Consider the following 22,579-nt stretch of genomic DNA (forward strand, 5'->3'; position numbering starts at 1 on the left):
TTGAAAAAAAATTCGAATGTGCCTTTAGTTACCCTAGAGACATCCATGGGTTCCTTAAACAAGTTCAAACCATTTGGTTCAGCTGTTTGGTATCATCTATATATACAATTTGCTTGTCTGTTTGGGTGTCTGCCCGTTTGTATCCAATAAAAGTCAAAACGGCTGAACCAATGGGGCCCAAACTTTTTCAAATGATCGAATTTTCAAAACAAACAAAATTAGATTTTTGAAAACTTTTAAAAATCTCCAAATTTTTATGAAATCCGCGAAATTTTTGTTTGTTTTTCTATTAAATGTATACAAAGAGAAAAGACGGGCGGGAATCGCCCTAAAATCCTGGTGTATATAAATTTGTTTGGATGAGCAAGAAGGTTTATTATATAGATTTAAGGAACTAAACGCCCTCAACCAGTTTTCTGTACATAATTAATGCTCTGGTGTGTTTCCTGTACACTATCAGTACTCTAATTGTGTTTAACGTACATAATCAGTGCTCTACTTGTGTTTATTATACATAATCAGTGCTCTACTTGTGTTTATTGTATATAATCAGTACTATACTTTTTTTTCTGTACATAATCAGTCCTCTAATCGTGTTTTATTTTCATAATCAATGTTCTACTTGTGATTTCAGTACGTAATCAGTGCTCTACTTGTGTTTTATGTAAATAATCTGTGTTCTAGTTGTGTTTTATATATATTATCAGTGTTCTACTTGTATTGTATGTACATAATCAGTGTTCTACTTGTGTTTTATGTAAATAATCAATATTCTACTTGTACTTTATGTACATAATCAGTGTTCTACTTGTGTTTAATGTGAATAATCAGTGTTCTACTTGTATTTTATGTACATAATCAGTGTTCTACTTGTGTTTTATGTAAATAATCAGTGTTCTACTTGTATTGTATGTACATAATCAGTGTTCTACTTGTGTATTATGTAAATAATCAGTGTTCTTCTTGTACGTTCTGAACAGAAACAGTACTATAATTGGTTTTTTTTTTGCATTATCGGAGTTCAACTTGCATACATTTTCATCTATGTTTTCCACACTAGCTAACGCTACTCATTTCATTTAGCTGAAACGCCCTTTAATATATTTTGCTGATTTTGTTTGTTTGTTTAAATGTTTGATCTACAGGATGACCGAGGACAGCTTTATATTTAAAAATGAAGCTCTAGCTCATAGATCAATTAAAGCTAGTAAAGCTAAGATCCAATGTCCAAGATCCAACTGGAGACCTATTACTTTACAAAATAGTGTTTATAAACTCTTGAGTGCAGATCTTGCTAACAGACTTAACCTCGTTCTGCCTTCCATCATAAATAAGGATCAATCAGGGTTTGTCAATGGTAGATATATAGGGGACTGCATACGCAACACCTTTGACATAATGGAATGGGCAAAAAATAAGAAGAAAACTGGGCTGCTTTTACTTATTGACTTTAAAAAAGCATATGATTCTATCTCATTTAAATTTATTGGCAATACTCTTCTTTATTTTGGATTTGGAAATAATTATATAAAATGGATTAACATTCTATTAAATAATTTTAAAGCTTGTATAAACCATGCAGGAAATATATCAGAGCTTTTTGATATCTCCAGAGGATGTAGACAAGGTGACCCTATTGCAGCAGCTCTTTTTGTATTGTCCATAGAAATTCTTTGCATTAAAATGAGAACGGATCAGAATATTAAGAGCTTTAAACTAGACACACTCGAAATACTTCTATCTCTTTATGCAGACGATTGTTCAATATTTCTAGAATATGACGCAAATAATCTTGAAAACACAATTACAGTTTTAGATGAGTTTTTCAAAGTATCAGGCCTACAAATACATCTTAATAAAACGCAATGTGTCGTCTTTGGGCTTATTCCTAATGGAGAGTATAAACTATGAAACCATATTTCAATACGCTGGGAACAAAATTTTAAGTTGCTGGGTATACAGTTTGATGGTTTACTTGAAAATATGGACGTTAATTATTATGAAAAGCTAAGGGAAAGTCGAGCAATTATGAAAAATTGGCAGTACAGATTCATAAGCCCTCTGGGGCGCGCATGCATAGCCAAAACACTATTACTATCTAAACTCTTTCACCTAGCTTTTGTACTACCCGGAATAAATAAGAAAAAACTAAAAGAAATTGAAACTGAAATATACACTTTTATCTGGGGGGGTCAAGAGAAAGTGGCCAGGGGTGATGCAAAACAACCTGAAAGTAGAGGGGGCTTGGGTTTTCCGGATATTTCTTCCAGTTGGACTTCTTTCAAATTTTCATGATTCAGAAGACTGGTGCATAGCCATTCAGCATGGAAAGATATCTTTAGTTTAAACATTCAAGAAAATTTTAATCTTAATTTAGATGATTTTTGTTCAAATGTAGGAACAGTAGACTATGACAAAATGAGTAAAAAACTGTCAAATCCTTTCTGGAGCGAATGCTTACGTTCAATTAAACCTCTCATGCTGGAGCACCTAAAAAACGCTCCTGAAAATCTCACCTCGTATCCTATCTGGGGTTCAAACGTATTTATTGTGAACTCGGCTATTTGCTCAAAAATTAACTTTGGCAATGTTGGAAGACTAGTCCGCTACCCAGCTGATATCCTTATTGAAACTGTAAACGGTACTAGATTTATGCTGGAGGACGAATTTTCCAACAAGTTCAATGAACCACCCGATTTATTTTCATTTATTTAAATGAAACATGTAATAAGATCTGCATTACTAAGATTGGGGGTTACAGTAGAAAGTTTACCTCTAATTTACCCTATTTTGCCACCAATGCTTAACTTGATTTCTTACTCATCTAAAGGATGCAACAAATGGTCAAAACTTTTGAAGTCACTCGAATATTCTAACAGTAATCTTTTATTGAGAGAACGTAAATGGGAGGAAGAACTGGAAGCAGTGCAAGGTATTCACTTTTGGGAGAAATGCTACGAATTGAATAAAAATCTTTTTTTTGACAATAGACTAAAATGGTTCCAATACCAAGTTACTCGAGGCACCTTGAAAACAAATAGGATTATCTCAAAATTTATAAATAATGTCGGTGAGAATTGCACATTCTGTGGAATCCATGTAGAGAGCATTTCTCATCTCTTATATGACTGCACCCTAGTGCGATCTTTTATCTCAGAAGTCTATGATTTCTTTACTCAAATATGGGCAGGAATTCGCATGGTACCTAGCAAAAAGGACTTTATCTTTGGTGAGCGTAATTTGCCTGTACATTCTCCTAATAATTTACTGGCACTTTACACCAAACTCTTTATCTGGAGGTTCAGATGCTTAAAAAAGACTTTAACTATTAATGCTTTTTACTCTTGGTTTAAAAATGAGATTTATATTAACAAAATGGCATTTGAAAAAGATAAACGTTTAAATTACTTAAATGAAGACTCTTTTAATTTGGATTTACAAGCCCATCCTTAAAATGCTACTTCCTATACTTATCATTTTAAAACCTGTACTACTAATATTGCAATATTTTTGAGATTTATAATCAGCCTTTTCCTGGTATTAATCCTACATATATTACAGATGGAGCTGAGTATCTCGGTTTACAAGCACCCTAATCCGCAGACAAAAGAGAGGACGAGCTCCATGTTTAAGCTACCTGACCTCAGCAGCCCCCCACCATCGATTCCTCCAGGTTACGGAACCTCACTTTACCCAGGAGAGAATCTGGATCCGAACAGTTCCCCGGAGAAAATACTGGAAGAGATAAGTAGAAAAAGAAAATCTACGGAGCTTGCTACTTTCGTTAAATCCAAAGTCAAGAATTACAGAGATATCAGGAAGAAAAATTTTCATCTTGGAAAGAAATACTGCAGCATATGTTCCGAATATTCTTCCTCTGTCTTTTCACAAAGCCAGGTCATCTTCCACAATCATAATTCTTCAAAATCCCTGCGAATGTCCTCCAAGAAGGTGGGGAGTTTATCCATGTTCCTCTTGCAAGACTCAACTCCATTCGTTCAAGACTGGTATCCGACATCCGGTACTGGTGACTTCCAGTCTACTGAATAACTGGCAGGGAGATAGAAGTGTAAATGAATACCCAGGAGACGACATCCATGTAGATATGATTGGTATACCAGGAGGCACCGTAAGGATTCTCCATCACGCATTTATGGCAGAGTTCAGTTCCAGCTCCACCACGGTTGATGTTCTGGTTGTAGGAACGGTCAACGATGTAATGAGAGGTAAAGATGCACCAAAGATCATCCGAGATCTAAGAAAATTCAAGAATGATGTTCTCTCTATGAAGACTCAAGCAGGAGAGAACTTAACCACGGCGATCCTAGGCTTATATCCTTCAAGGCTCCCACTTTTCATACCTGGGGACTCAAAACTAAGAAACTAGATCCTTCCTTCTATGGGCCCCGAAACCTAATGGAAATATGTACCAAGTACAGAGATCCACAATTGAGAGAGAAGATCTACACCGAGATGGTTCACCTAAACGACAGCTCCAGACTGAGGATGGGTAAGGCGGTGCTGATGTTTTTCAAGGTTCTATACGGAATAGTCGAATCAAAAGATATTCCGAAAGTTCTAGCTCTAGAGATCGAAAAGAAGGAAAGGGAAAGCAGGAAGAGAAAGCACTATGACAGATAGATCAAAGCGCTAGAAACCAACAATCAATGATCTACAGAACGAAAACGTGATATTGGTGAACTATCCTCTTCTATTTCTTGGATGGAATTCCGAGTGTAGCAAAAGCTCAAGTTAATCCAAATTTATTGGAATTCTTCCGACATTTAAGCCTCCAATTTTAATGCTTAAAATGAATTTCGAGATCTTCAGAATTTTGAGTTTTTCTAAACTTTGAGTTTACAAAAATTTATCTGAAGTTGTCCTTTTTTTTAAACTTTCATTTCTTTTTCTTAAATTGAATTTCGGGTCTTAAATTGAATTTCGAGTTTATCAAAAATCTCCAGGTTCTAATAAGTTTAACCTTAAAAAGAAACAATGGTGCAAAGCTATTGGATCTACAATTACCGCTCTATACGCAGGCGCTTTATTTTTATGGTGCAAAGCTATAACGCTATGTTGATGTTGCAGAACTATATTTTTCTTTCAAATGATTTTAACTCTATAAAAGAAACAATAGTGCAAAGCTGCTGTTTCTCCAATAACATCTCTCTCGGCAATTGTCGCTATCCGTCTCATTTTTACACTTTTTCGTTTTTGTATTTTATTAATATTTACCGATATATTTCTTGTTGTTTTCTTCAGCACATTTTATAAAATCGAATAAAAATCAAAATGTACATATCGATAATATATATATAAGGTTTATTGTCATTTGCTCTGTACCATTTTGATCAATAAATAGATTTGAATAATAATAAGATCCAATGTCCCCAGCCACCAAAGTTCAGGTTCAGGTTCATTTGATAAACTATATAAACATTCTAAATTGGTTACCTATCCAAAGAACATATAAACGAGAAGTTTTTTCCTTTTCATGTATTGTACATTTCTCTGTATTTTCTTGTTTTCTAATTTTTTCTTATAATCTTAGACGAGATGTCTTTTTCTACTTTATTCTAAAAGAGAGGTCTTTTTATTTTCATGTAAAATATTCCATGTCTCAGTGTTGTTAAGTTTTTACTAGGGGGCCGAGCGCTGCGGCCAGGACACGCCTACAATTTCAACCATTTTCTACAAAATCGTATATATTTAGGGTTAGGTTAGGTTTAAACACGTTCTGGGCCGAGCGCTGCGGCTAAAACAGGCTAAGGGGGCGGCCGAGCGCAAGTATACTTAAGCATAACGATAAAAAATTGCCCTATACTAAAAATATGTGTTACGAAACTTATTATTGTTTACGCAATCAAAAATTCCAAACAAAATGATTTAACTGAATCATTTTTTCTCTTTATCATTTGTAACACAAATTTAAAACATTACTAGATTTAAAATTATCACTTTAAATTAACAATAATGCCATAAATCGTTGTTTTCATAACTTTTGTTCCTAATGATAGGAATCAGCTGATAGTAAATTCTTGACAAGGAGGCGGGAAATCTTCTAACTGCGCATGTGTTGGCTGTCGCAGTGTCGCAGCTTAATGAATCAAAAAATCAAATTTTAGTTTTTTCTCGTGTTTTTGTGATTATCTATAATTTCAAGCAAAAGAAGAAGAAATAAATCACTTATTACTGAATAAAGATCATAGTTTTGTTTATGATAATGTGCAAAATTATTAAATTAAAAATGTAAACAAAATGTTTAATAATTTAACGCGGCAAAAAAAACACAAACAGCAGGGGCCTTCTCAACATAAAGCCAAAAACACAATGTTTTTGTTTGAAAATAAAGGCCGGGTCAAGAGTCCCTTAATAGCACTCTTAACTAATCCTGGTTGGTAGGATCATCTACCCTACGCGTTCATAAGTTGTGCTAATACCGGTATTAACAGAAATGCCAGTTTTACTAAGAGCGGTGTTAACTAATCTACCCGCAGGGTAGATTTAGGTAGGATGATCTACCCTAAATAACCAGTTCTACCAGTATTAATTTGGTTTGGATTCGATATTCTCGCAACCTCATGAAATACAGGGATGTTTAAAATACAGGGATGCATAAAAAGCGAAGAAATACTTCTTAATTCAGAAAAATGACCCCTCCCCCACCCTCCTTACATAACTATATTAATAAAATGTGTTGAATATAAAAAAAAACATTTTATGAGCAAAACTTTATTAAAGATTTTTTTTCTAAAAAATATATCTTATTGAAAAGTTTTTATTTTTTTAACTTTGATAATGAAATGTAAAAAGTTTAGTTTGCAAGATATTTTCATAAATTTTTAATCTATCTTTCGTCATATAATAAAAAATGTATTATTTAAAAGTCGTCTTTATAATTATTAACAAATTATTAAGTTGAGAAGAGAAAAGAGTTGCGCAGAAGAGTCAAAACGGTAAAGTTTGGATGATAATCCTGGTTTTAGCTAGGATGACTTATGAACGCATCAGCTGTTCTAGGCTAGATAATCCTGCCACAAATTAGGCAGCATTAGCGACTTATGAATCCGTATTTCCTAAACACCGGTGTTAGTGTTAAGAGTGGTATTAGAGCGGTATTAGCTAATACCGCTCTTAAGATACCGGACTCTTGACCCGGCCATAAGGCACAAAGACCAACAAAATGAGACAAAAGAGTAAAAAATTATCTCTTTGCAGTTTTTCAGTCCATTATTTTCTTTAATTTCGTATAATTCAAGGCAAAGCAAGGTTTTAGCTTTGTTTGTAAACAAATTTGATTTATTGATTGTTCTGCCTCCTTAACATAAGATCGCGGCATTTTGACAAAATTACGCAGAGAACTTTTACGCAAGCTTTGTACATTAAAATTTTTGGAAACGTTGCAATCAAATCAAATCAAGACATGTCAAAATAATTTATCAGCTTGTAATTTTACGTTTTACAGATTTCAATGATGATTGATTTATTTTGAGCCGTGTATTTAGTGAAATTTGCAACAATAATGGACGATTCCTCATCAGGTTTGATTTTAATATATAGGGAGGTAATTTCCTAGAGAGCGATTTTTGGACCCGCCCCCCAGGGCCCCCCCCCCTCCTATCAATTTTGTACATGGATCTTAAATGTAAGAGGATCTTAAATGTAAGACATCTGGCTCTAGCGCTCGGCCCAGACAAAGTGTCTTAACTTAACTTAACCCGTGGCCGCAGCGCTCGGCCCCCTAGCCTGTCCTAGCCGCAGCGCTCGGCCCAGAAAGTGTCTTAACCTAACCTAACCCTAAATAAAAGAAAGTGTCATAACTTAACCTAACCCGTGGCCGCACCGCTCGGCCCCCTAGCCTGTCCTAGCCGCAGCGCTCGGCCCAGAAAGTGTCTTAACCTAACCATAACCCTAAATAAAAAAAAGTGTCATAACTTAACCTAACCCGTGGCCGCAGCGCTCGGCCCAGAAAGTGTCTTAACCCAACCTAACCCTAAATAATAAAAAAAAAATAATAAATTTGCTGAAAAATATGTGGTCATGTACAAAATTGATATGAGGAGGTGGCGGGGGGGGGGGTCCAAAAATCGTATACTAGAACGGACCTTATAGGGAGGACCAGAAACTGTAGAATAGGAAGACGACATAAAAGCACAACTTGTTTCAATAATTTAAAGCATACAATGTTGTTTCAAAGCAATTAGCTTCACTATTAGGTTATTATCTAGAGGTTTATAGGTTTCTGAAATATGAATTTTTTTTTGACTAATTTTGAATATTCCAGGCGATATCTGTCGTGTGTGTCGGTGTGAAGGGACCCCTGACAGACCCCTGTTCCATCCTTGTATTTGTACAGGAAGCATCAAGTTCATACATCAGGAGTGCCTCGTTCAATGGTTGAGGTAAAACTTTATCCGTTTAGACCCCCCCCCCTCCACTTCCTCTTCTAAAAAATGTAAATCATATTTCCATATCGCAGCGCCCACAAATCTCTCGAATCGACTCAACCTTATAAGAATAAAACTTTTCCTATCACATTAACATTTGACTTTTGTCCTGGATCAAATTCGTAATGGCTCTCTTTAAACATCCTTCAACGTTCAACGCGAGTTATAATTGCATTTCGATTCTTTTAAAATCTACAGTAAATTTGATAAAGCCTTTTCATCACCTTAGTTGAGTGAATTTTGGTTTAATTTCAAGAAAAGTTATGATTTGCTTAGTTTAAAACGTTGAATTATCTAAATCTTATAATTAAGAGATTGTTTAAATCAATTAATTTATTGTTTTATAGTATTTGTTAACGTAGCTGAAAAGTCCTTTAAAATTTTCGTTATATGTCCGATTTACAACTAGACCATTTTGTAAAGCAACTTTCACTTTAAATTACGGACACTCCCTATAAATATCGTTTTGTTCAGATATTCGAAAAAAGAGTTTTGCGAGCTTTGTAATTATAGATTCTCATTTACACCAAGTAAGTTTTATTTAGTTTTATATATATATATATTAAGGATAAGATGATTTTTTTTCTACGAGATTCGACCATTACAATTTCTTTCTGTTTTCTAAATGTATTCTTTGATTTTTTCGTTTTATTCTTTTTTTTATCGATTTATTCTTGTATGTTTTCTTTTATATTCTGTAATAATTGTGTTCTTATTCTTGCTTTAAATTCATTTATACTTCGCTACTATTTATCTTTTTTAAATCTAATATATTTTTTGTTTTTATCTTGTTTTACTCTTCTATTTGTTCTTGTTTTATTATTGTTATTAAACTTATTAATATTATTTTAGTGTTTTTCTTGTGTTATTCTAATATGTTTTTTTTAACCAGTGCTTAGGGTCCATGTTTTCCTCTTTTTTGCTGAAACATGATGAACCTTAGAGAGATACGGAAATTTTTAATAATATCTAGTTTTCAACAGGATTTGCGTTTTGAGAGCACAAGAATTTTTTGTTGTTTTTTTACCCGTGGATCCGCATATTTTTTGCGGATCCTGATCCAGGAGGCCAAAATGTTGCAGATCCAACGGAATAAGATCCTAAGCACAGTTGTTAACTATTCTTGTTTTAAATGCTATTTTTTCTATTCTAGTATATTCCCCTGATATGCCTAAACGTATTCCTATCCGCCTGGTATTCTCTGGTGTCCTGGGAACTGTTATGAAGGCTGTCAAGTTCTGGTTGCATTACACCCTCGTAGCAGCAGCCTGGCTCGGAGTGGTAAGTCCTATGGTATATGTTTTCCTGAAACATCATTAACTCCCCCCCCCCCCCACTCTCTTTTGAAAATTATTTTTATTCGCTAAACTGTGGAAAATGAACGATTTTTATGGGTAAATAAACAAAATTTTGGGTTAAAAGTTTGTAAAAAATTTGCAAAGTTTAACAAAAGTAAACTTTTGATTAAACACAGTGTTTAGGATCCATTTAGTTTGATCCGGATTCTGGATCCGCATTGCAAAATAAATGGATCCGGATCTAAATCATGAACATTTATGTAAGATTTGCTGATTTTTGGGATAGAAGAAGAATTTTCGAATTGTTTTTCTTACTTTTTTTTCACTAGATGAATCATTTAAAGTTAAGAGCTTTTTTCAACTGTTCAGATTTGAGTTTTGAGATCAAAAGATTTTTTTGTAGTTGGTCCATATTTTGCCCTTTGATCTGGATCCGCGGATCCGCATATTTTTGCGGATCCGGATCAAGGAAGCTAAAATGTCGCGGATCCTAAGAACTGCTGTGATACAGTTTTTAAATCCGGCAAGTTTTACTGAAGTCTTATAAAGAGTTTTAAAAAACAAACCAAGACTAAACTAAAAAAGTTAAATGCATTTTAAAATATTTGTTAAAAAACATTTTCTGTGATTTTTATTCAAGTTACTTTTATATTTTGTCACTAGGTTCCATTGACAGCTTGTAGAATATATAGAACCCTGTTTACTGGATCAGTTTCTTCTATATTTTCTCTTCCAGTTAGCGTGTTCACTACGTAAGTATTTTTTTAATTATTATAAAAATCATCATCATTATTAGTCTTGTGTCATGTTTCATCTAATCAGTTCTGTTGTTCTTTCAACGAGAATTATTAATAATAATTGCAATAAAAATCTTAAAAAGAAAATTTAAAAACCAATTTTTTAATTGAAGTCTGAATTCATATTCATTATATCAATTTACATAAGTTGTAAAAATAAATGCTTGATTATGTTGATAATTTGATTAAGATATCAGTTTGTCTTGATAAAATAGAAAATTATTGCATGAACAAGTAAATGTTTTAGTAATTGATTTAATTTTGTTTTATTTTAGAGATAATATTGTAGCTGATATCCTATTGGGTTCTGCTGTGGTTACCCTTACCCTTCTCACCTTTATTGGTAACTTGCTTTTTTAGTCTATGTTTAGCCCCAGCGTATTCATCAGTTCCCTCAAAAGAAATCAGCTCATTCGGTCAAGCCGTTTGGCCCAGCTATAGCTAATATATAAATATTTATACATACAAGAGCGAAGAACTTTATAACATGGATTACCTGAATATTTTGGGCAGTTGCCCAAAGGGGTTACGTGCTCTTGCCGTATTGAATTACAAGAAAGAGATAAATTACTATATATTTTACAGTTAGGTTTAGACACTTTCTGGGCCCCGAGCGCTGCGGCTAGGACAGGTTAGGGGGTCGAGAGCTGCGGATAGAACAGACTCTCTCTCTGTCTTATATTTCAACGGGGCATGCGCACGTAACGCCTTTGCGCTTCTGACAACATTTTGAGATTGAGACAGGGTTGTATATTTTCTTGAAATTAAATGTTTTCTTCCATTTTCTATTTTTGTTGTTCAGGTTTGGTTTGGTTAAGAGAACAGATATTGCACGGGGGTGGACCTGCTTGGTTAGAGGCAGAAGCAGCTGTTCCGCTAGAACCGGTTCCTAACCTACCTCATGTACCAGGTAAAATCCGCGACTTATCCAAATTCAAAATGGCGGTTCCGGCAATTTTTTAGATTCTAAAATTTTCTGTTGCGTGTTAATGATAGTGTTTAAAGTGTAATGATAAATGTATAATATATTAATTACATTGACCCTGGAGATGCTTAAACATGAAAAATTTGCTCTGGGAACTCTCATATTGTGGAAATCGAGATCAATGCTTCATTGTGCTCAGTCAGGGGTTCAAGGGAGATTTGATCAAGGAAGGAATAACTGAAATGAAAGAATAAGAATTGATCCTTGTAAATTAGAAGTGTCCATGGTGGATATCGAAATCAAGCGATCAGGATTATGAAATATGAGTATCCAGCTCAAAAGTTCCCGGATCTGGAAAAAGAAAACGTCGGAATATTTTTTTGCGAAGAATACTTGTCAATAGTTTGTACATAAAATGAAGTTTTAAGTTCTGTAATGAACATTTTAAATCTGTAAAAGGATTATTTTATTTCTTTTTAGCTGTTGGTGAGGAGGCGCTGGAGGGCGAGGAAGATGGGGGGTGGAACCCACCCCTAGGAGGAGACAACCTACCCGTTGAGCCCCCTGCCCCTGAGATCCAGGATCCTGCTGGAGAGGGTGAGGAGCAGCAGTGGAATCCAATGGAGTGGGATAGGGCAGCTGAGGAGCTCACATGGGAGCGTTTGCTGGGTAAAAATTATAACGAAAATTATAAGATTTCTTTTTATCTTTTCTGCAATTGGTTTCTCTAGTATTTATGTCATTAAAAGGTGTTATTAAGAATGTTTTTCTGAAAAGTAGCAATTAATTCCTTTTTTAATTTGTTCTTTTAGAGTTTTTTTAATGTCTTTTCTGTATAAACTAAGAAAGCTTCGTTTATTCCTAGACTATTTCCCTTGAAAGTGTATACTGTAAATCTAGGTTGTATTCCGGATTATCTAGGTTATATTCCTAGATGTATCCCTTGTATTCCTGGAGCATGTATTCTGGGTTGTATCTCTGTATATCTAGGTCTAGATGGATCCCTTGTATTCCTGGAGCATGTATTCTGGGTTGTATCCCTGTATATCTAGGTCTAGATGGATCCCTTGTATTCCTGGAGCATGTATTCTGGGTTGTATCCCTGTATATCTAGGTCTAGATGGATCCCTTTATTCCTGGAGCTTGTATTCTGGGTATCTGGTCTGGTTTTCATTTTCATTTTGTTATTTTGTTTTGATCACTATGGTTGTTAACTGTATGATCATCAATGTTTGACATTGATCTCTATTCAGGGATTATTGATCACTATGGTTGGATACTGCATGATCGGCCTGTGTTTGATAGTATTCCACACAGTCACATGTTTCCTGGGATTCAGAAAGGTGTCACGTGCACTTGGGCTCTGCTACGTCGTTGTCAAGGTAAAATATTTGGAATCTCTTGATAGTATTTGATAATTCACAATAATTGAGAAAATCATTTTTTATAATTTAATAAATTGTCAATTAAACAATGAATAATGAATATACAAAATAATCAATTACCAAAAAATCGATCTTTCCTACCAAATCAGTAATTAATCTGCCTTTTTGCGCTATGTTAATTCTGAAAGCAAAAAATGGCAGACCACATTTTAGAACTGGTAGGACTGGGCTATTTATGATTAGGTTTTCCAACATGAATGCCGTTAACTATTTATAAAGTCAAAAACGATTTGAATTCTTCAATCAATTAATATTAATTCCGGCTTATTTAGAACATCACTGTACCATACACCATTTTTTAACCAATTACTCATTAATTTTTATATCGATTATCATACATTTAAATTAGAAATAATTCTTCCAAACGTTCTATCAATTTACCTATAGATTTATGTAATACTTTGATTACTTATCTATCTGCCAAATAAGTTATCAAGTAGAGAAACAAAAATATATTAATGAATGTATTTAATAATTTCCTAGGTTGCTCTACTACTAGTAGCTGAGATTCTAGTATTTCCTGTACTCTGTGGTTGGTGGCTAGATATCTGCAGTCTTTCTCTTTTTGATGCTACACTCAAGGATAGGTAGGAATACAAGGATAGGTAGGAATACAAGGATAGGTAGGAATACAAGGATAGGTAGAAATACAAGGATAGGTAGGAATACAAGGATAGGTAGAAATACAAGAATAGGTAGGAATACAAGGATAGGTAGAAATACAAGGATAGGTAGGCTTACAAGGATAGGTAGATATATAAGAATAGGTAGGAATACAAGGAAAGGTTGGAATACAAGGAAAGGTAGGAGTACTAGGATGTGTAGGAATACAACAATGGGTAGGAAGGAATACAAGGATTGGTTGGAATACATGGATAGGTAGGAATACAAGGAAAGGTTGGAATACAAGGAAAGGTAGGAGTACTAGGATGTGTAGGAATACAACAATGGGTAGGAATACAAGGATAGGTAGGAATACTAGGATAGTAGTTTTTCCTTCTCTTTCCTTTTCTTTACTTTGCTTCTCTTTCGCTTAACCTTCCTTCCTTTTTCCTAAAATTTCCTTTGCTTTCCATTCTTTTCTCTTTCATCCGTATTTCTCTTTTCTTCCGTTTCCTTCGCTTCTTCTTCTTCTTTTTCTTGCCTTGTTATGTTTTTTTGAATATATCAATGTTGGCCAACTGAAATGTTGTTATTTTAGGTTTACCTCGTTCACGTCCACCCCGTGGGCCAGCGTGTTTATTCACTGGTTGGTCGGGATGGTCTACGTCTTCTACTTCGCCTCCTTCGTTATTTTGCTGAGGGAGGTCCTTCGGCCAGGGGTTCTCTGGTTCCTCAGGAACCTAAATGATCCAGACTTTAACCCCATCCAGGTAGGTGGGGACCATAATAGGGGTTCTCTGGTTCCTCAGGAACCTAAATGATCCAGACGTTAACCCAATCCAGGTAGGTGGGGATCAAATAAAGGGTTCTCTGTTTCCTCAGAAACTTAAATGATCCAGACTTTAACCCTATACAGGTGGGAGGGGATCAAATCAAGGGTTCTCTGGTTCCTCAGGAGCCTAAATAATCCATACTGTAACCCTATCCAGGTGGGTGGGGATTAAATCAAGGGTTCTCTGGTTCCTCAGGAACCTAAATGATCCAGACTTTAACCCTATCCAGGTGGGTGTGGATCAGGTATGGGGTTTATTTAATTCTAAGATTAATTTAGGGTTAACATTTCATACTTCAGTGCTGACGGGTCAGGTCACTTGTTTTTTCTAAGGCCACTTAGTTGACAAATGAGGATCATTGCTAAATAAATAAGTGTACAGTTTACACTCTACACTAAATGAATGAATTGCTAATATTTTAGATATTTGTCAAATTTTCAAAACTTTCGGAGGTGGTAAAATGTTCTCAATCTTGAAAATCAAATTTCAAATGAGTCTTGGTCCTTATTTGTTGTTTTTTTTCGGACAGAATGATAGTTGATTTTCTGATTGATTTGATTTGATGTTTGATTAATTGATAGAATTATATGTATTTGATTAATTAATTCATATATTGGTGAATATGTGATTCATTGATAAAATTTTAAAGATATGATTGTTTGAAATTTTTGATCAATTTAATAATATCATTTATTACTCGTAGGAGATGATTCATTTGCCCCTGATCAGACATATCCGTCGGTTCTGTGCCAGCCTAGTCATGTTTGGTTCCAGTATCTTCGTTATGCTCTACTGTCCATCTAGGTATATAGTCATGTTCGGTTCCAGTTACTTCGTTATGCTCTACTGTCCATCTAGGTATATAGTCATGTTCGGTGCCAGTATCCTCGTTTGTGCTCTACTCTCCATGTAGGTATATAGTCATATTCGGCTCAAGTATCTTCATTATGCTCTACTGTCCATCTAGGTATATAGTCATGTTTGGTTCTAGTATCTTCATTATGCTCTACTGTCCCTCCAGGTATATAGTCATGTTCGGTTCCAGTATCTTCGTTATGCTCTACTGTCCCTCCAGGTATATAGTCATGTTTGGTGCCAGTATCCTCCTTATGCTCTACTGTCCATCTAGGTATATAGTCATGTTCGGTTCCAGTATCTTCGTTATGCTCTACTGTCCATCTAGATATAAAGTCATGTTCGGTTCCAGTATCTTCGTTATGCTCCACTGTCTCTCCAGGTATATAGTCATGTTCGGTGTTTGTATCTTCGTTATGCTCTACTGTCCCTCCAAGTATATGGTCATGTTCAGTGTTAGTATCTTCGTTATGCTCTACTGCCTATCCAGGTATATATAAATATAGACATGTTCGGTTCTAGTATCTTCGTTATGCTCTACTGTCCATCCAGGTATATAGTCATGTTCGGCTCAAGTATCTTTATTATAATTCTGTAAGACAAGAACACATTTAATGCATTTATTCCGTGACAAATGCAAAGCTTTTTACAGTTATGTATAAGATTACAGTATTACAGTATTAGAATAAAGATGCTTCCTTTTAAATGTGTCAAATGAAATTAAAATGTACAGTTGTTGTCGCAAATATCAATACAATAAAGACGACTTTTGATTTCAATTTTGATGCGTATGAAGCTGTTCAGCAGTATGGATACAAATAAACATGGAAGTCAAGAGAAGCTGCCAATTAAAAAAGCTTCATTTTGATTACTTTTTATCTTGTAATCCGTAAAAAAAAATCAACCTAAATGAACAATTCGTCTTCATTGTATTGATATAATCACCTACCACTGTAGTAAAATTAAATATTGAAGAATAAAAATATTGTAGAATAATCAAGAGTCTGCTCCCCTCCTTCCTCCCATACACCACACAAACCAACGAGGGAAGTGTAGATGAGATATCAATGGAACTATTGCTACTACTAGTCTTCCTACCTGCCATACAGGTTGGTTAGTTGCTTGGTTCCTTGGTTTTGACGCGGTAGTTGCTTGGATGATTGACTAATTTTGGTTGGTTGATAGGTTTGTTGATTGGTTGGTTGTTTAATTGTTCAATTGTCTAATTTGTTTGTTTTGTAGGATCAAAACCATACTCGTGAATGGTTGAAATGGTTTGTTCAGCAGTGGTGTACTTTGGTTTCCTGGATACTAGATATAAGATCATACATGTTCGGTGACGTACCATTACAGGTCATTATCATCCATTCATTTAATTCATTCACTATTTATTTATTTACATATTCATCCTTTGTTTACATTAATTCTTCCATCCTTTCCTGTTTTAATTCTTCCTTTATTTATTCACATATTTATTCATCCTTATTTATCCTTTCTTTACATTAATTCTTCCATCCTTTTTTGGCTTTAATTCTTCCTTTCATTCATTCATATATTCATATTTTATTTATTCACATATTCATACATCCTCACTCATCCTTTCTTTACATTAATTCTTTCATCCTTTCTTGTTTTAATTCTTCCTTTCATTCATTCAAATATTCATTCATCCTTATATTCACATATTCATCCTTACATTCACATATTCAATCTTATAATTAACTACATAGTCATTTATCCGATATTCATCCTTCTGTAGGTCCTTCCTTTCAACTTGTCATTCATTTATCAATTGTGAAACAAATTATCATTCAATCGTCAATACATCCCAGATTTTCTGTAGTTTTAATTTTTCTTGTTGGTTTCGAAACCATATTGTGATATATATATATTGGAATCTAGGGTGAGGGTGGTGCTGAAGTTGATGGTGTAGAACATCCGGCAGAAGAAGATGAAGCAGATGAGTTTCATCAAGCTCCTAGAGAACAGGAGGATGCAGAGGAGGAACAGCGAGGTCTAGGAGCAGCACATCAGGTACAACCAGGTCTAGGAGCAGCACATCAGGTAAAACCAGGTCTAGGAGAAGAACATCAGGTACAACCAGGTCTAGGAGCAGCGCATCAGGTAAAACAAAGGTCTAGGATTAGCACATCAGGTACAACCAGACCTAGGAGCAGCACATCAGGTACAACTAGGTCTAGGAGCAGCACATCAGGTACAACCAGGTCTAGGAGCAGCACATCTGGTACAACTAGGTCTAGGAGCAGCACATCAGGTACAGCCAGGTCTAGGAGCAGCATATCAGGTACAACCAGGTCTAGGAGCAGCACATCAGGGAAAACCAGGTCTAGGAGCAACACATCAGGTACAACCAGGTCTAGGAGCAGCACATCAGGTACAACCAGGTCTAGGATTAGCACATCAGGTACAACCAGATCTAGGAAGCAGCACATCAGGTACAACCAGGAGATATTATTCAGTTAATGTGTGATTTCAAGTGAAACTCCATTTAATGGCATGTGAGATTCACAACGGTGCCCTTTGTCTTTCTGTTAATTGAAATAAAAACACAAGGGGAAATCTGTAAGAATTTACCAATTTTGTAGAAAGAAAAACGACAATATCTTTCTTGTTGTTCTTCAGATTTAAGTTTATCGGGTACCGTTGTGAATCAGGCATGCCACTTAGCATAAAGAGGTTTACTTGAAATTATGTCTTCACTCCACAGTCTTCTTGTTCAGCCATTTTTTTATTCAAACAATAAGTAGTAAGAAGCATTTGTTATCCTTATTTTTGTTTATTTTAGGCTTTGTTGATTCGAGATGGTCCAATTGGTTTCCAGCCCTACATCAGACCCAGGTATTTAGAAGTATTCGGATCCAAGATCAGAGTCCAATAATCTTCAAATGACGGATTGCTTTGTGATTGTTAAAAGATAATAACAATAATAATGATGATGAATGTTATCAGCATTCTTTATTTAAGCTTTCTTCTTTATTTGCTTGAGAAAAAAAAACTTGTCCTTTCGGAAGGTTTAGTAGTTATACTAGTTGTTTTTTTCGTTAGTTGGGTTTTATTTGTATATATAAATTATATTGTGTGTTTGTATCCAATAAACGTCAAAACGGCTGAACCGATCGGGCCCAAATTTGACCCCAGGGAATGTTTATGATTGCTAAGAATTACAAAAATGTTTACGAAAATCCACGAAAACAAAATTGTAAATGCGCAAAAAATGTTATTGTTTCATGGAAGAGAATAGCTGAAAGATCGAGCAACATTTTAACAAGTTAAAAAGGATAAAGCCTGGTTACTTTAAAATAAAAAATGTAAATGGTCAATCGGTAATATGACTATTGCTTTGGTGGAAAGGTCTTAATCTACTTTTTTTCTAGATATTTTGGTGCTCGTATCTCCGCTCTGCTAAGTTTAATGGTTTTGTCCTGGTTGGTGATATCATTATTTACCATAGTAGTTCCAGTCTGGATAGGACGACAGGTTGGTGTAGATAAGACAGGTATTTGTTAGATTATAGTGGACGATAGGAAACCAAACGTAAACGAAACAAACGGTATCAAGAAAAAAACAGAAGGAAATAGCGAGAAACTAATATAAAACCAAACCAACGCCCAAAAACGGTCCCGATTCAAAAATAACGAACCTAAACGGACATAACAAACGAAGCGAAACGAAACAAAACGAAACGAAACGAAATGAAACAAAATGAAACAAAACGAAACAAAAAGAAACGAAACGAAACGAAATGAAATGAAACATAACGAAACAAAACGAAACAAAAAGAAACGAAACGAAATGAAATGAAATGAAACAAAACGAAACGACCAAACCAAACCAAACGAAAGATAAAAAAAGAAACAAACTGTCAGTACACATGAAAGAATTTCTATTGATCAGTAGAGCAGTAGCTTTGTTTACAGGATGGTTAAGACAGGTATTTGTTAGATTATAGTGGACGATAGGAAACCAAACGTAAACGAAACAAACGGTATCAAGAAAAAAACAGAAGGAAATAGCGTGAAACTAATATAAAACCAAGCCAACGCCCAAAAACGGCCCCGATACAAAAATAACAAACCTAAACGGACATAACAAACGATACGAAACGAAACAACCGAATCAAACCAAACCAAACCAAACGAAAGATAAAGATAAAGAAACAAACTGTCAGTACACATGAAAGAATTTCTATTGATCAAACGTAGCGAGAAACGAAAGTTAAACAAAACCTAACACCAAAAACGAAGTCGAAACGGGAAAACTTCGTTAAATAAAGAAACTTAATTAATCAATTAAAAATAAAACTGAAAGAAACCATATTATAAAAGAGATTAATTTTTAATAAGGATGAAAAAATTTCTTTTATCTAGGGTTGGACAGCGTTCGGCCAAAAGATGAAGGAATGGGCGATAATCGGCGGAAAGGCGGTGTTAGCCTTCATCCTACTCTTGGACCTGATCCCCTTCATGTTCGGAGTCCTGCTGGACCTGGTGGTTCTCACCCCGGTCAGAGTTCCTCTTCATCAGTCCCCGATATACTTCCTCTGGCAGGTTAGCACCTCGTGTACAGTTGTACAGTGTAAAATAAAGTTCTTCTATGTACATGATGTACACTAAAAATAGTGCAGATCCATTTCATTTGATCCGGATTCAAATCCAAAAAAAATACTTCCAAGTTTTCTTACTATTTTTCCCGTTAAATTTTATTATAAACTTCATTACGAAGCTTAGGTTTTGTTGTTCATAAGTTAACATTAAATTTGCGTTTTAAGCAAAAAAAAGAATTCGATATCCTTATTATTTTTTAACATTCTTAATCCGATTAAGCTTGAAGGGTACCGTTGTAAAACGGGCATGGAGCGCTTACAATTAATTAAATTTAACTTTAAATTAAGTCGACAGGCTTTAGAAAATTGTACTTACTTAATACTATTTATGTATAGGACTGGTTTCTTGGCTTGATGTACACCAAGATCACAGTTGCTCTCACATTTATGGGTCCGGACTGGTGGCTCAAACTAAGCATTGAACAACTTTACCAAGATGGAATCCGAAATATGAATTTGACCAACGTTATCATGGTAAATACCTTTTTAATCTTATTTGCTTAAATAGGTTTTTCTAAATTCTAATGAAAACTTGCCAACTTTTCTTAAAATTAATAACAAATTCAAAGTTTAAAATCTTGGAAAATGTTTTTTCACAAATGTGGGAAATTGTTTCAGAATCTTGTTGTACCATGTGTAACAAGACTTGGCCTGGCTCTGGCTGTTCCGTACGTAATCTCACACGGCATTCTTCCTCTAGTCCTTACAGATACTCACATACTTATCAATGTACAAAGAAGGTAAAAAAAAAATAACATTTTTTTCCATATTGAACTAATCAAATTTTTGTTTAGAATTTATCCTTTCTTGCTTTTGACGTTGTTGTTTGTGTTCCTCTTGGTTTTACAGTTCAAACAGATCACCAAGCTTATAGAGCACATCAAAAATGACAGGTATGTTGATTTTTTATATGTTTCTATGGTTAAAGAAAAAATCGCTGATTTGGGAAAACGAACTGAATTTTTGGGTTTAAAAAGAATGAAAAAATTTGCCTTTTGATGTGTCCAATTTCTCATTTTTGCCCCGTAAATCATCAAAAATAATTTTCTGAAAAATGTACAGTTTACACCCCTGAAAAAAATGTAATGTACATAGCAGTGCAATAGCTCCGATTCTGGACCCAAATAAAATGTACATATTGTACACTGTGAAAACAATATTAAAAATTAATTATTTTTCACTAATATTGAAAGTTATTATTTTATTTAAAGGTATCTTGTTGGAAGACGACTTGTCAATTATAATCACAAAATATCTACCGAGGCTACTTCATGATAACGCAACAACAACAATAACCATCATGAGTTGAATATCTAGAACTATTGAGAAGAAAGAAGTCAGACTGTATAATTTACATGAAGGGGACGGTCAGAAACTTTAGAAAATCTAGGAAACTAAAAACTTTGTACATTCAAAGTAGTTTCTATAGCTATTTTATAATATTGAACAATGATATATTAATGCATATACCCAGGGGTTAAAGGATATAATTTTAAAAAAAATGAATATTTATGTGAGTTTTATGATTTGTACAATGTACAACCGTAAGACGTGTCGATTATTATGCAGGGCTTAGACGCATTGTGATTATTGTCTGGATGAATCCAAATTATGGTTACCAGTTTATATTCTACAATTTCCCAGTCTTTTTTCACACTTTTTTCAATGCAATTAAATCATTTTTCTGCTTTTTATTAAATGGTTTTAATATTTCAGATTTTAGGGCTTTTTTCTCAAATTTTACAACTTTTCTCACAAAAATTTCAATATTCTGAAGTTTTGTTTTTATTAATTTATTTAATGAACCCCAAATAACATTGGTATGGTTGGTGGAAAAGGTTTATAAGAAAATTTATGTTTACCATTACATCGAGGCTAGTTTTTGAGATTTTTTATTATATTCCGATATTGTACCAAATCATTCATTCTTACACGTTTAATTGTCTTCTTATTAATTTGTATTATTATTCTCCTTTAGCGACATTTTGAGGAAACGTATAAACATTGCTCTACAGTTTATTTTATTGCAATAAATTAGTTCTCTGATAACTTCCACTTTAAGGGATTGTTCAGATTTTAAGATATATTGCGAGGTAGCAATTTTTTTTCCAGAGATAATTCTTAAGATTAGTTGGGAACCTAGCTTTCACTGACAAACAAACAAACAGAGATAATTGCTTTATAAGTATTCAATTCTTAACAACAATATTACTGGTTTTTTCATATTTTTTTGTCTTTTTTCCTATTAGGTTTTGGCAATAGATGCTAACTGAGCACACAGTTAGAGAACTATCATCCCCCCCTGGATACAGCCCTTTAAGTGTGATAAAATGAATTGTTCTATGAATATTGAATACTAGTGAAGTCCATATTCATTAAAAATTTTATTTCCTTGAAAATGGCATATATTATATTATTAGATGTGGTATATGTATTAGCGCTACTTATATTAAAAAAATCTGCAAAAGCCATGCGATACTTAGAGCCGAAAATTTAGTACATTTCTTCATTTTTAAGAAAATTTATATGACAATTGAAGCAATGAAATTTTTTTATTTTAGCATCAAAAAAATGTTTTCATAACAAAATTCTTGAGCCGGTTATTTTTTTTAGATTTGGATCAGCAACGCTTAAATTTCACGTTGCGTACATTTTTTAAAAATACATTCCATTGGACCGTAATTAGTAATGATAAGATTCTAAATTATTTTAAGTATTAACCCCCACATGAGTTTTGATTAATGGGTGGGGG

The 22,579-nt window shown here is 34.3% G+C and overlaps 1 protein-coding gene across 1 annotated transcript; it reads left to right on the top strand.

The window, feature by feature from the left end:
* Positions 1-7,433: 7,433 nt before the first annotated feature.
* Positions 7,434-21,521, top strand: LOC111704872 (E3 ubiquitin-protein ligase MARCH6). Its single transcript, XM_023477242.1, has 25 exons — positions 7,434-7,541; positions 8,285-8,402; positions 8,922-8,977; positions 9,601-9,728; positions 10,409-10,497; positions 10,818-10,885; positions 11,345-11,452; positions 11,948-12,136; positions 12,458-12,513; positions 12,715-12,849; positions 13,396-13,499; positions 14,114-14,285; positions 15,052-15,152; positions 16,195-16,312; positions 16,446-16,556; positions 17,106-17,277; positions 17,345-17,598; positions 18,010-18,062; positions 18,599-18,720; positions 19,061-19,155; positions 19,592-19,771; positions 20,164-20,301; positions 20,446-20,567; positions 20,622-20,720; positions 21,039-21,521. Exons 1-25 carry the CDS (start codon positions 7,523-7,525, stop codon positions 21,100-21,102), a joined length of 2,871 nt encoding a protein of 956 aa, XP_023333010.1. The 5' UTR covers positions 7,434-7,522; the 3' UTR covers positions 21,103-21,521.
* The last annotated feature ends 1,058 nt before the right edge of the window (positions 21,522-22,579 follow it).

The sequence above is a fragment of the Eurytemora carolleeae genome, unplaced genomic scaffold, assembly GCF_000591075.1.
Source record: "Eurytemora carolleeae unplaced genomic scaffold, Eaff_2.0 scaffold638, whole genome shotgun sequence".
Lineage (NCBI taxonomy): Eukaryota > Metazoa > Arthropoda > Copepoda > Calanoida > Temoridae > Eurytemora > Eurytemora carolleeae.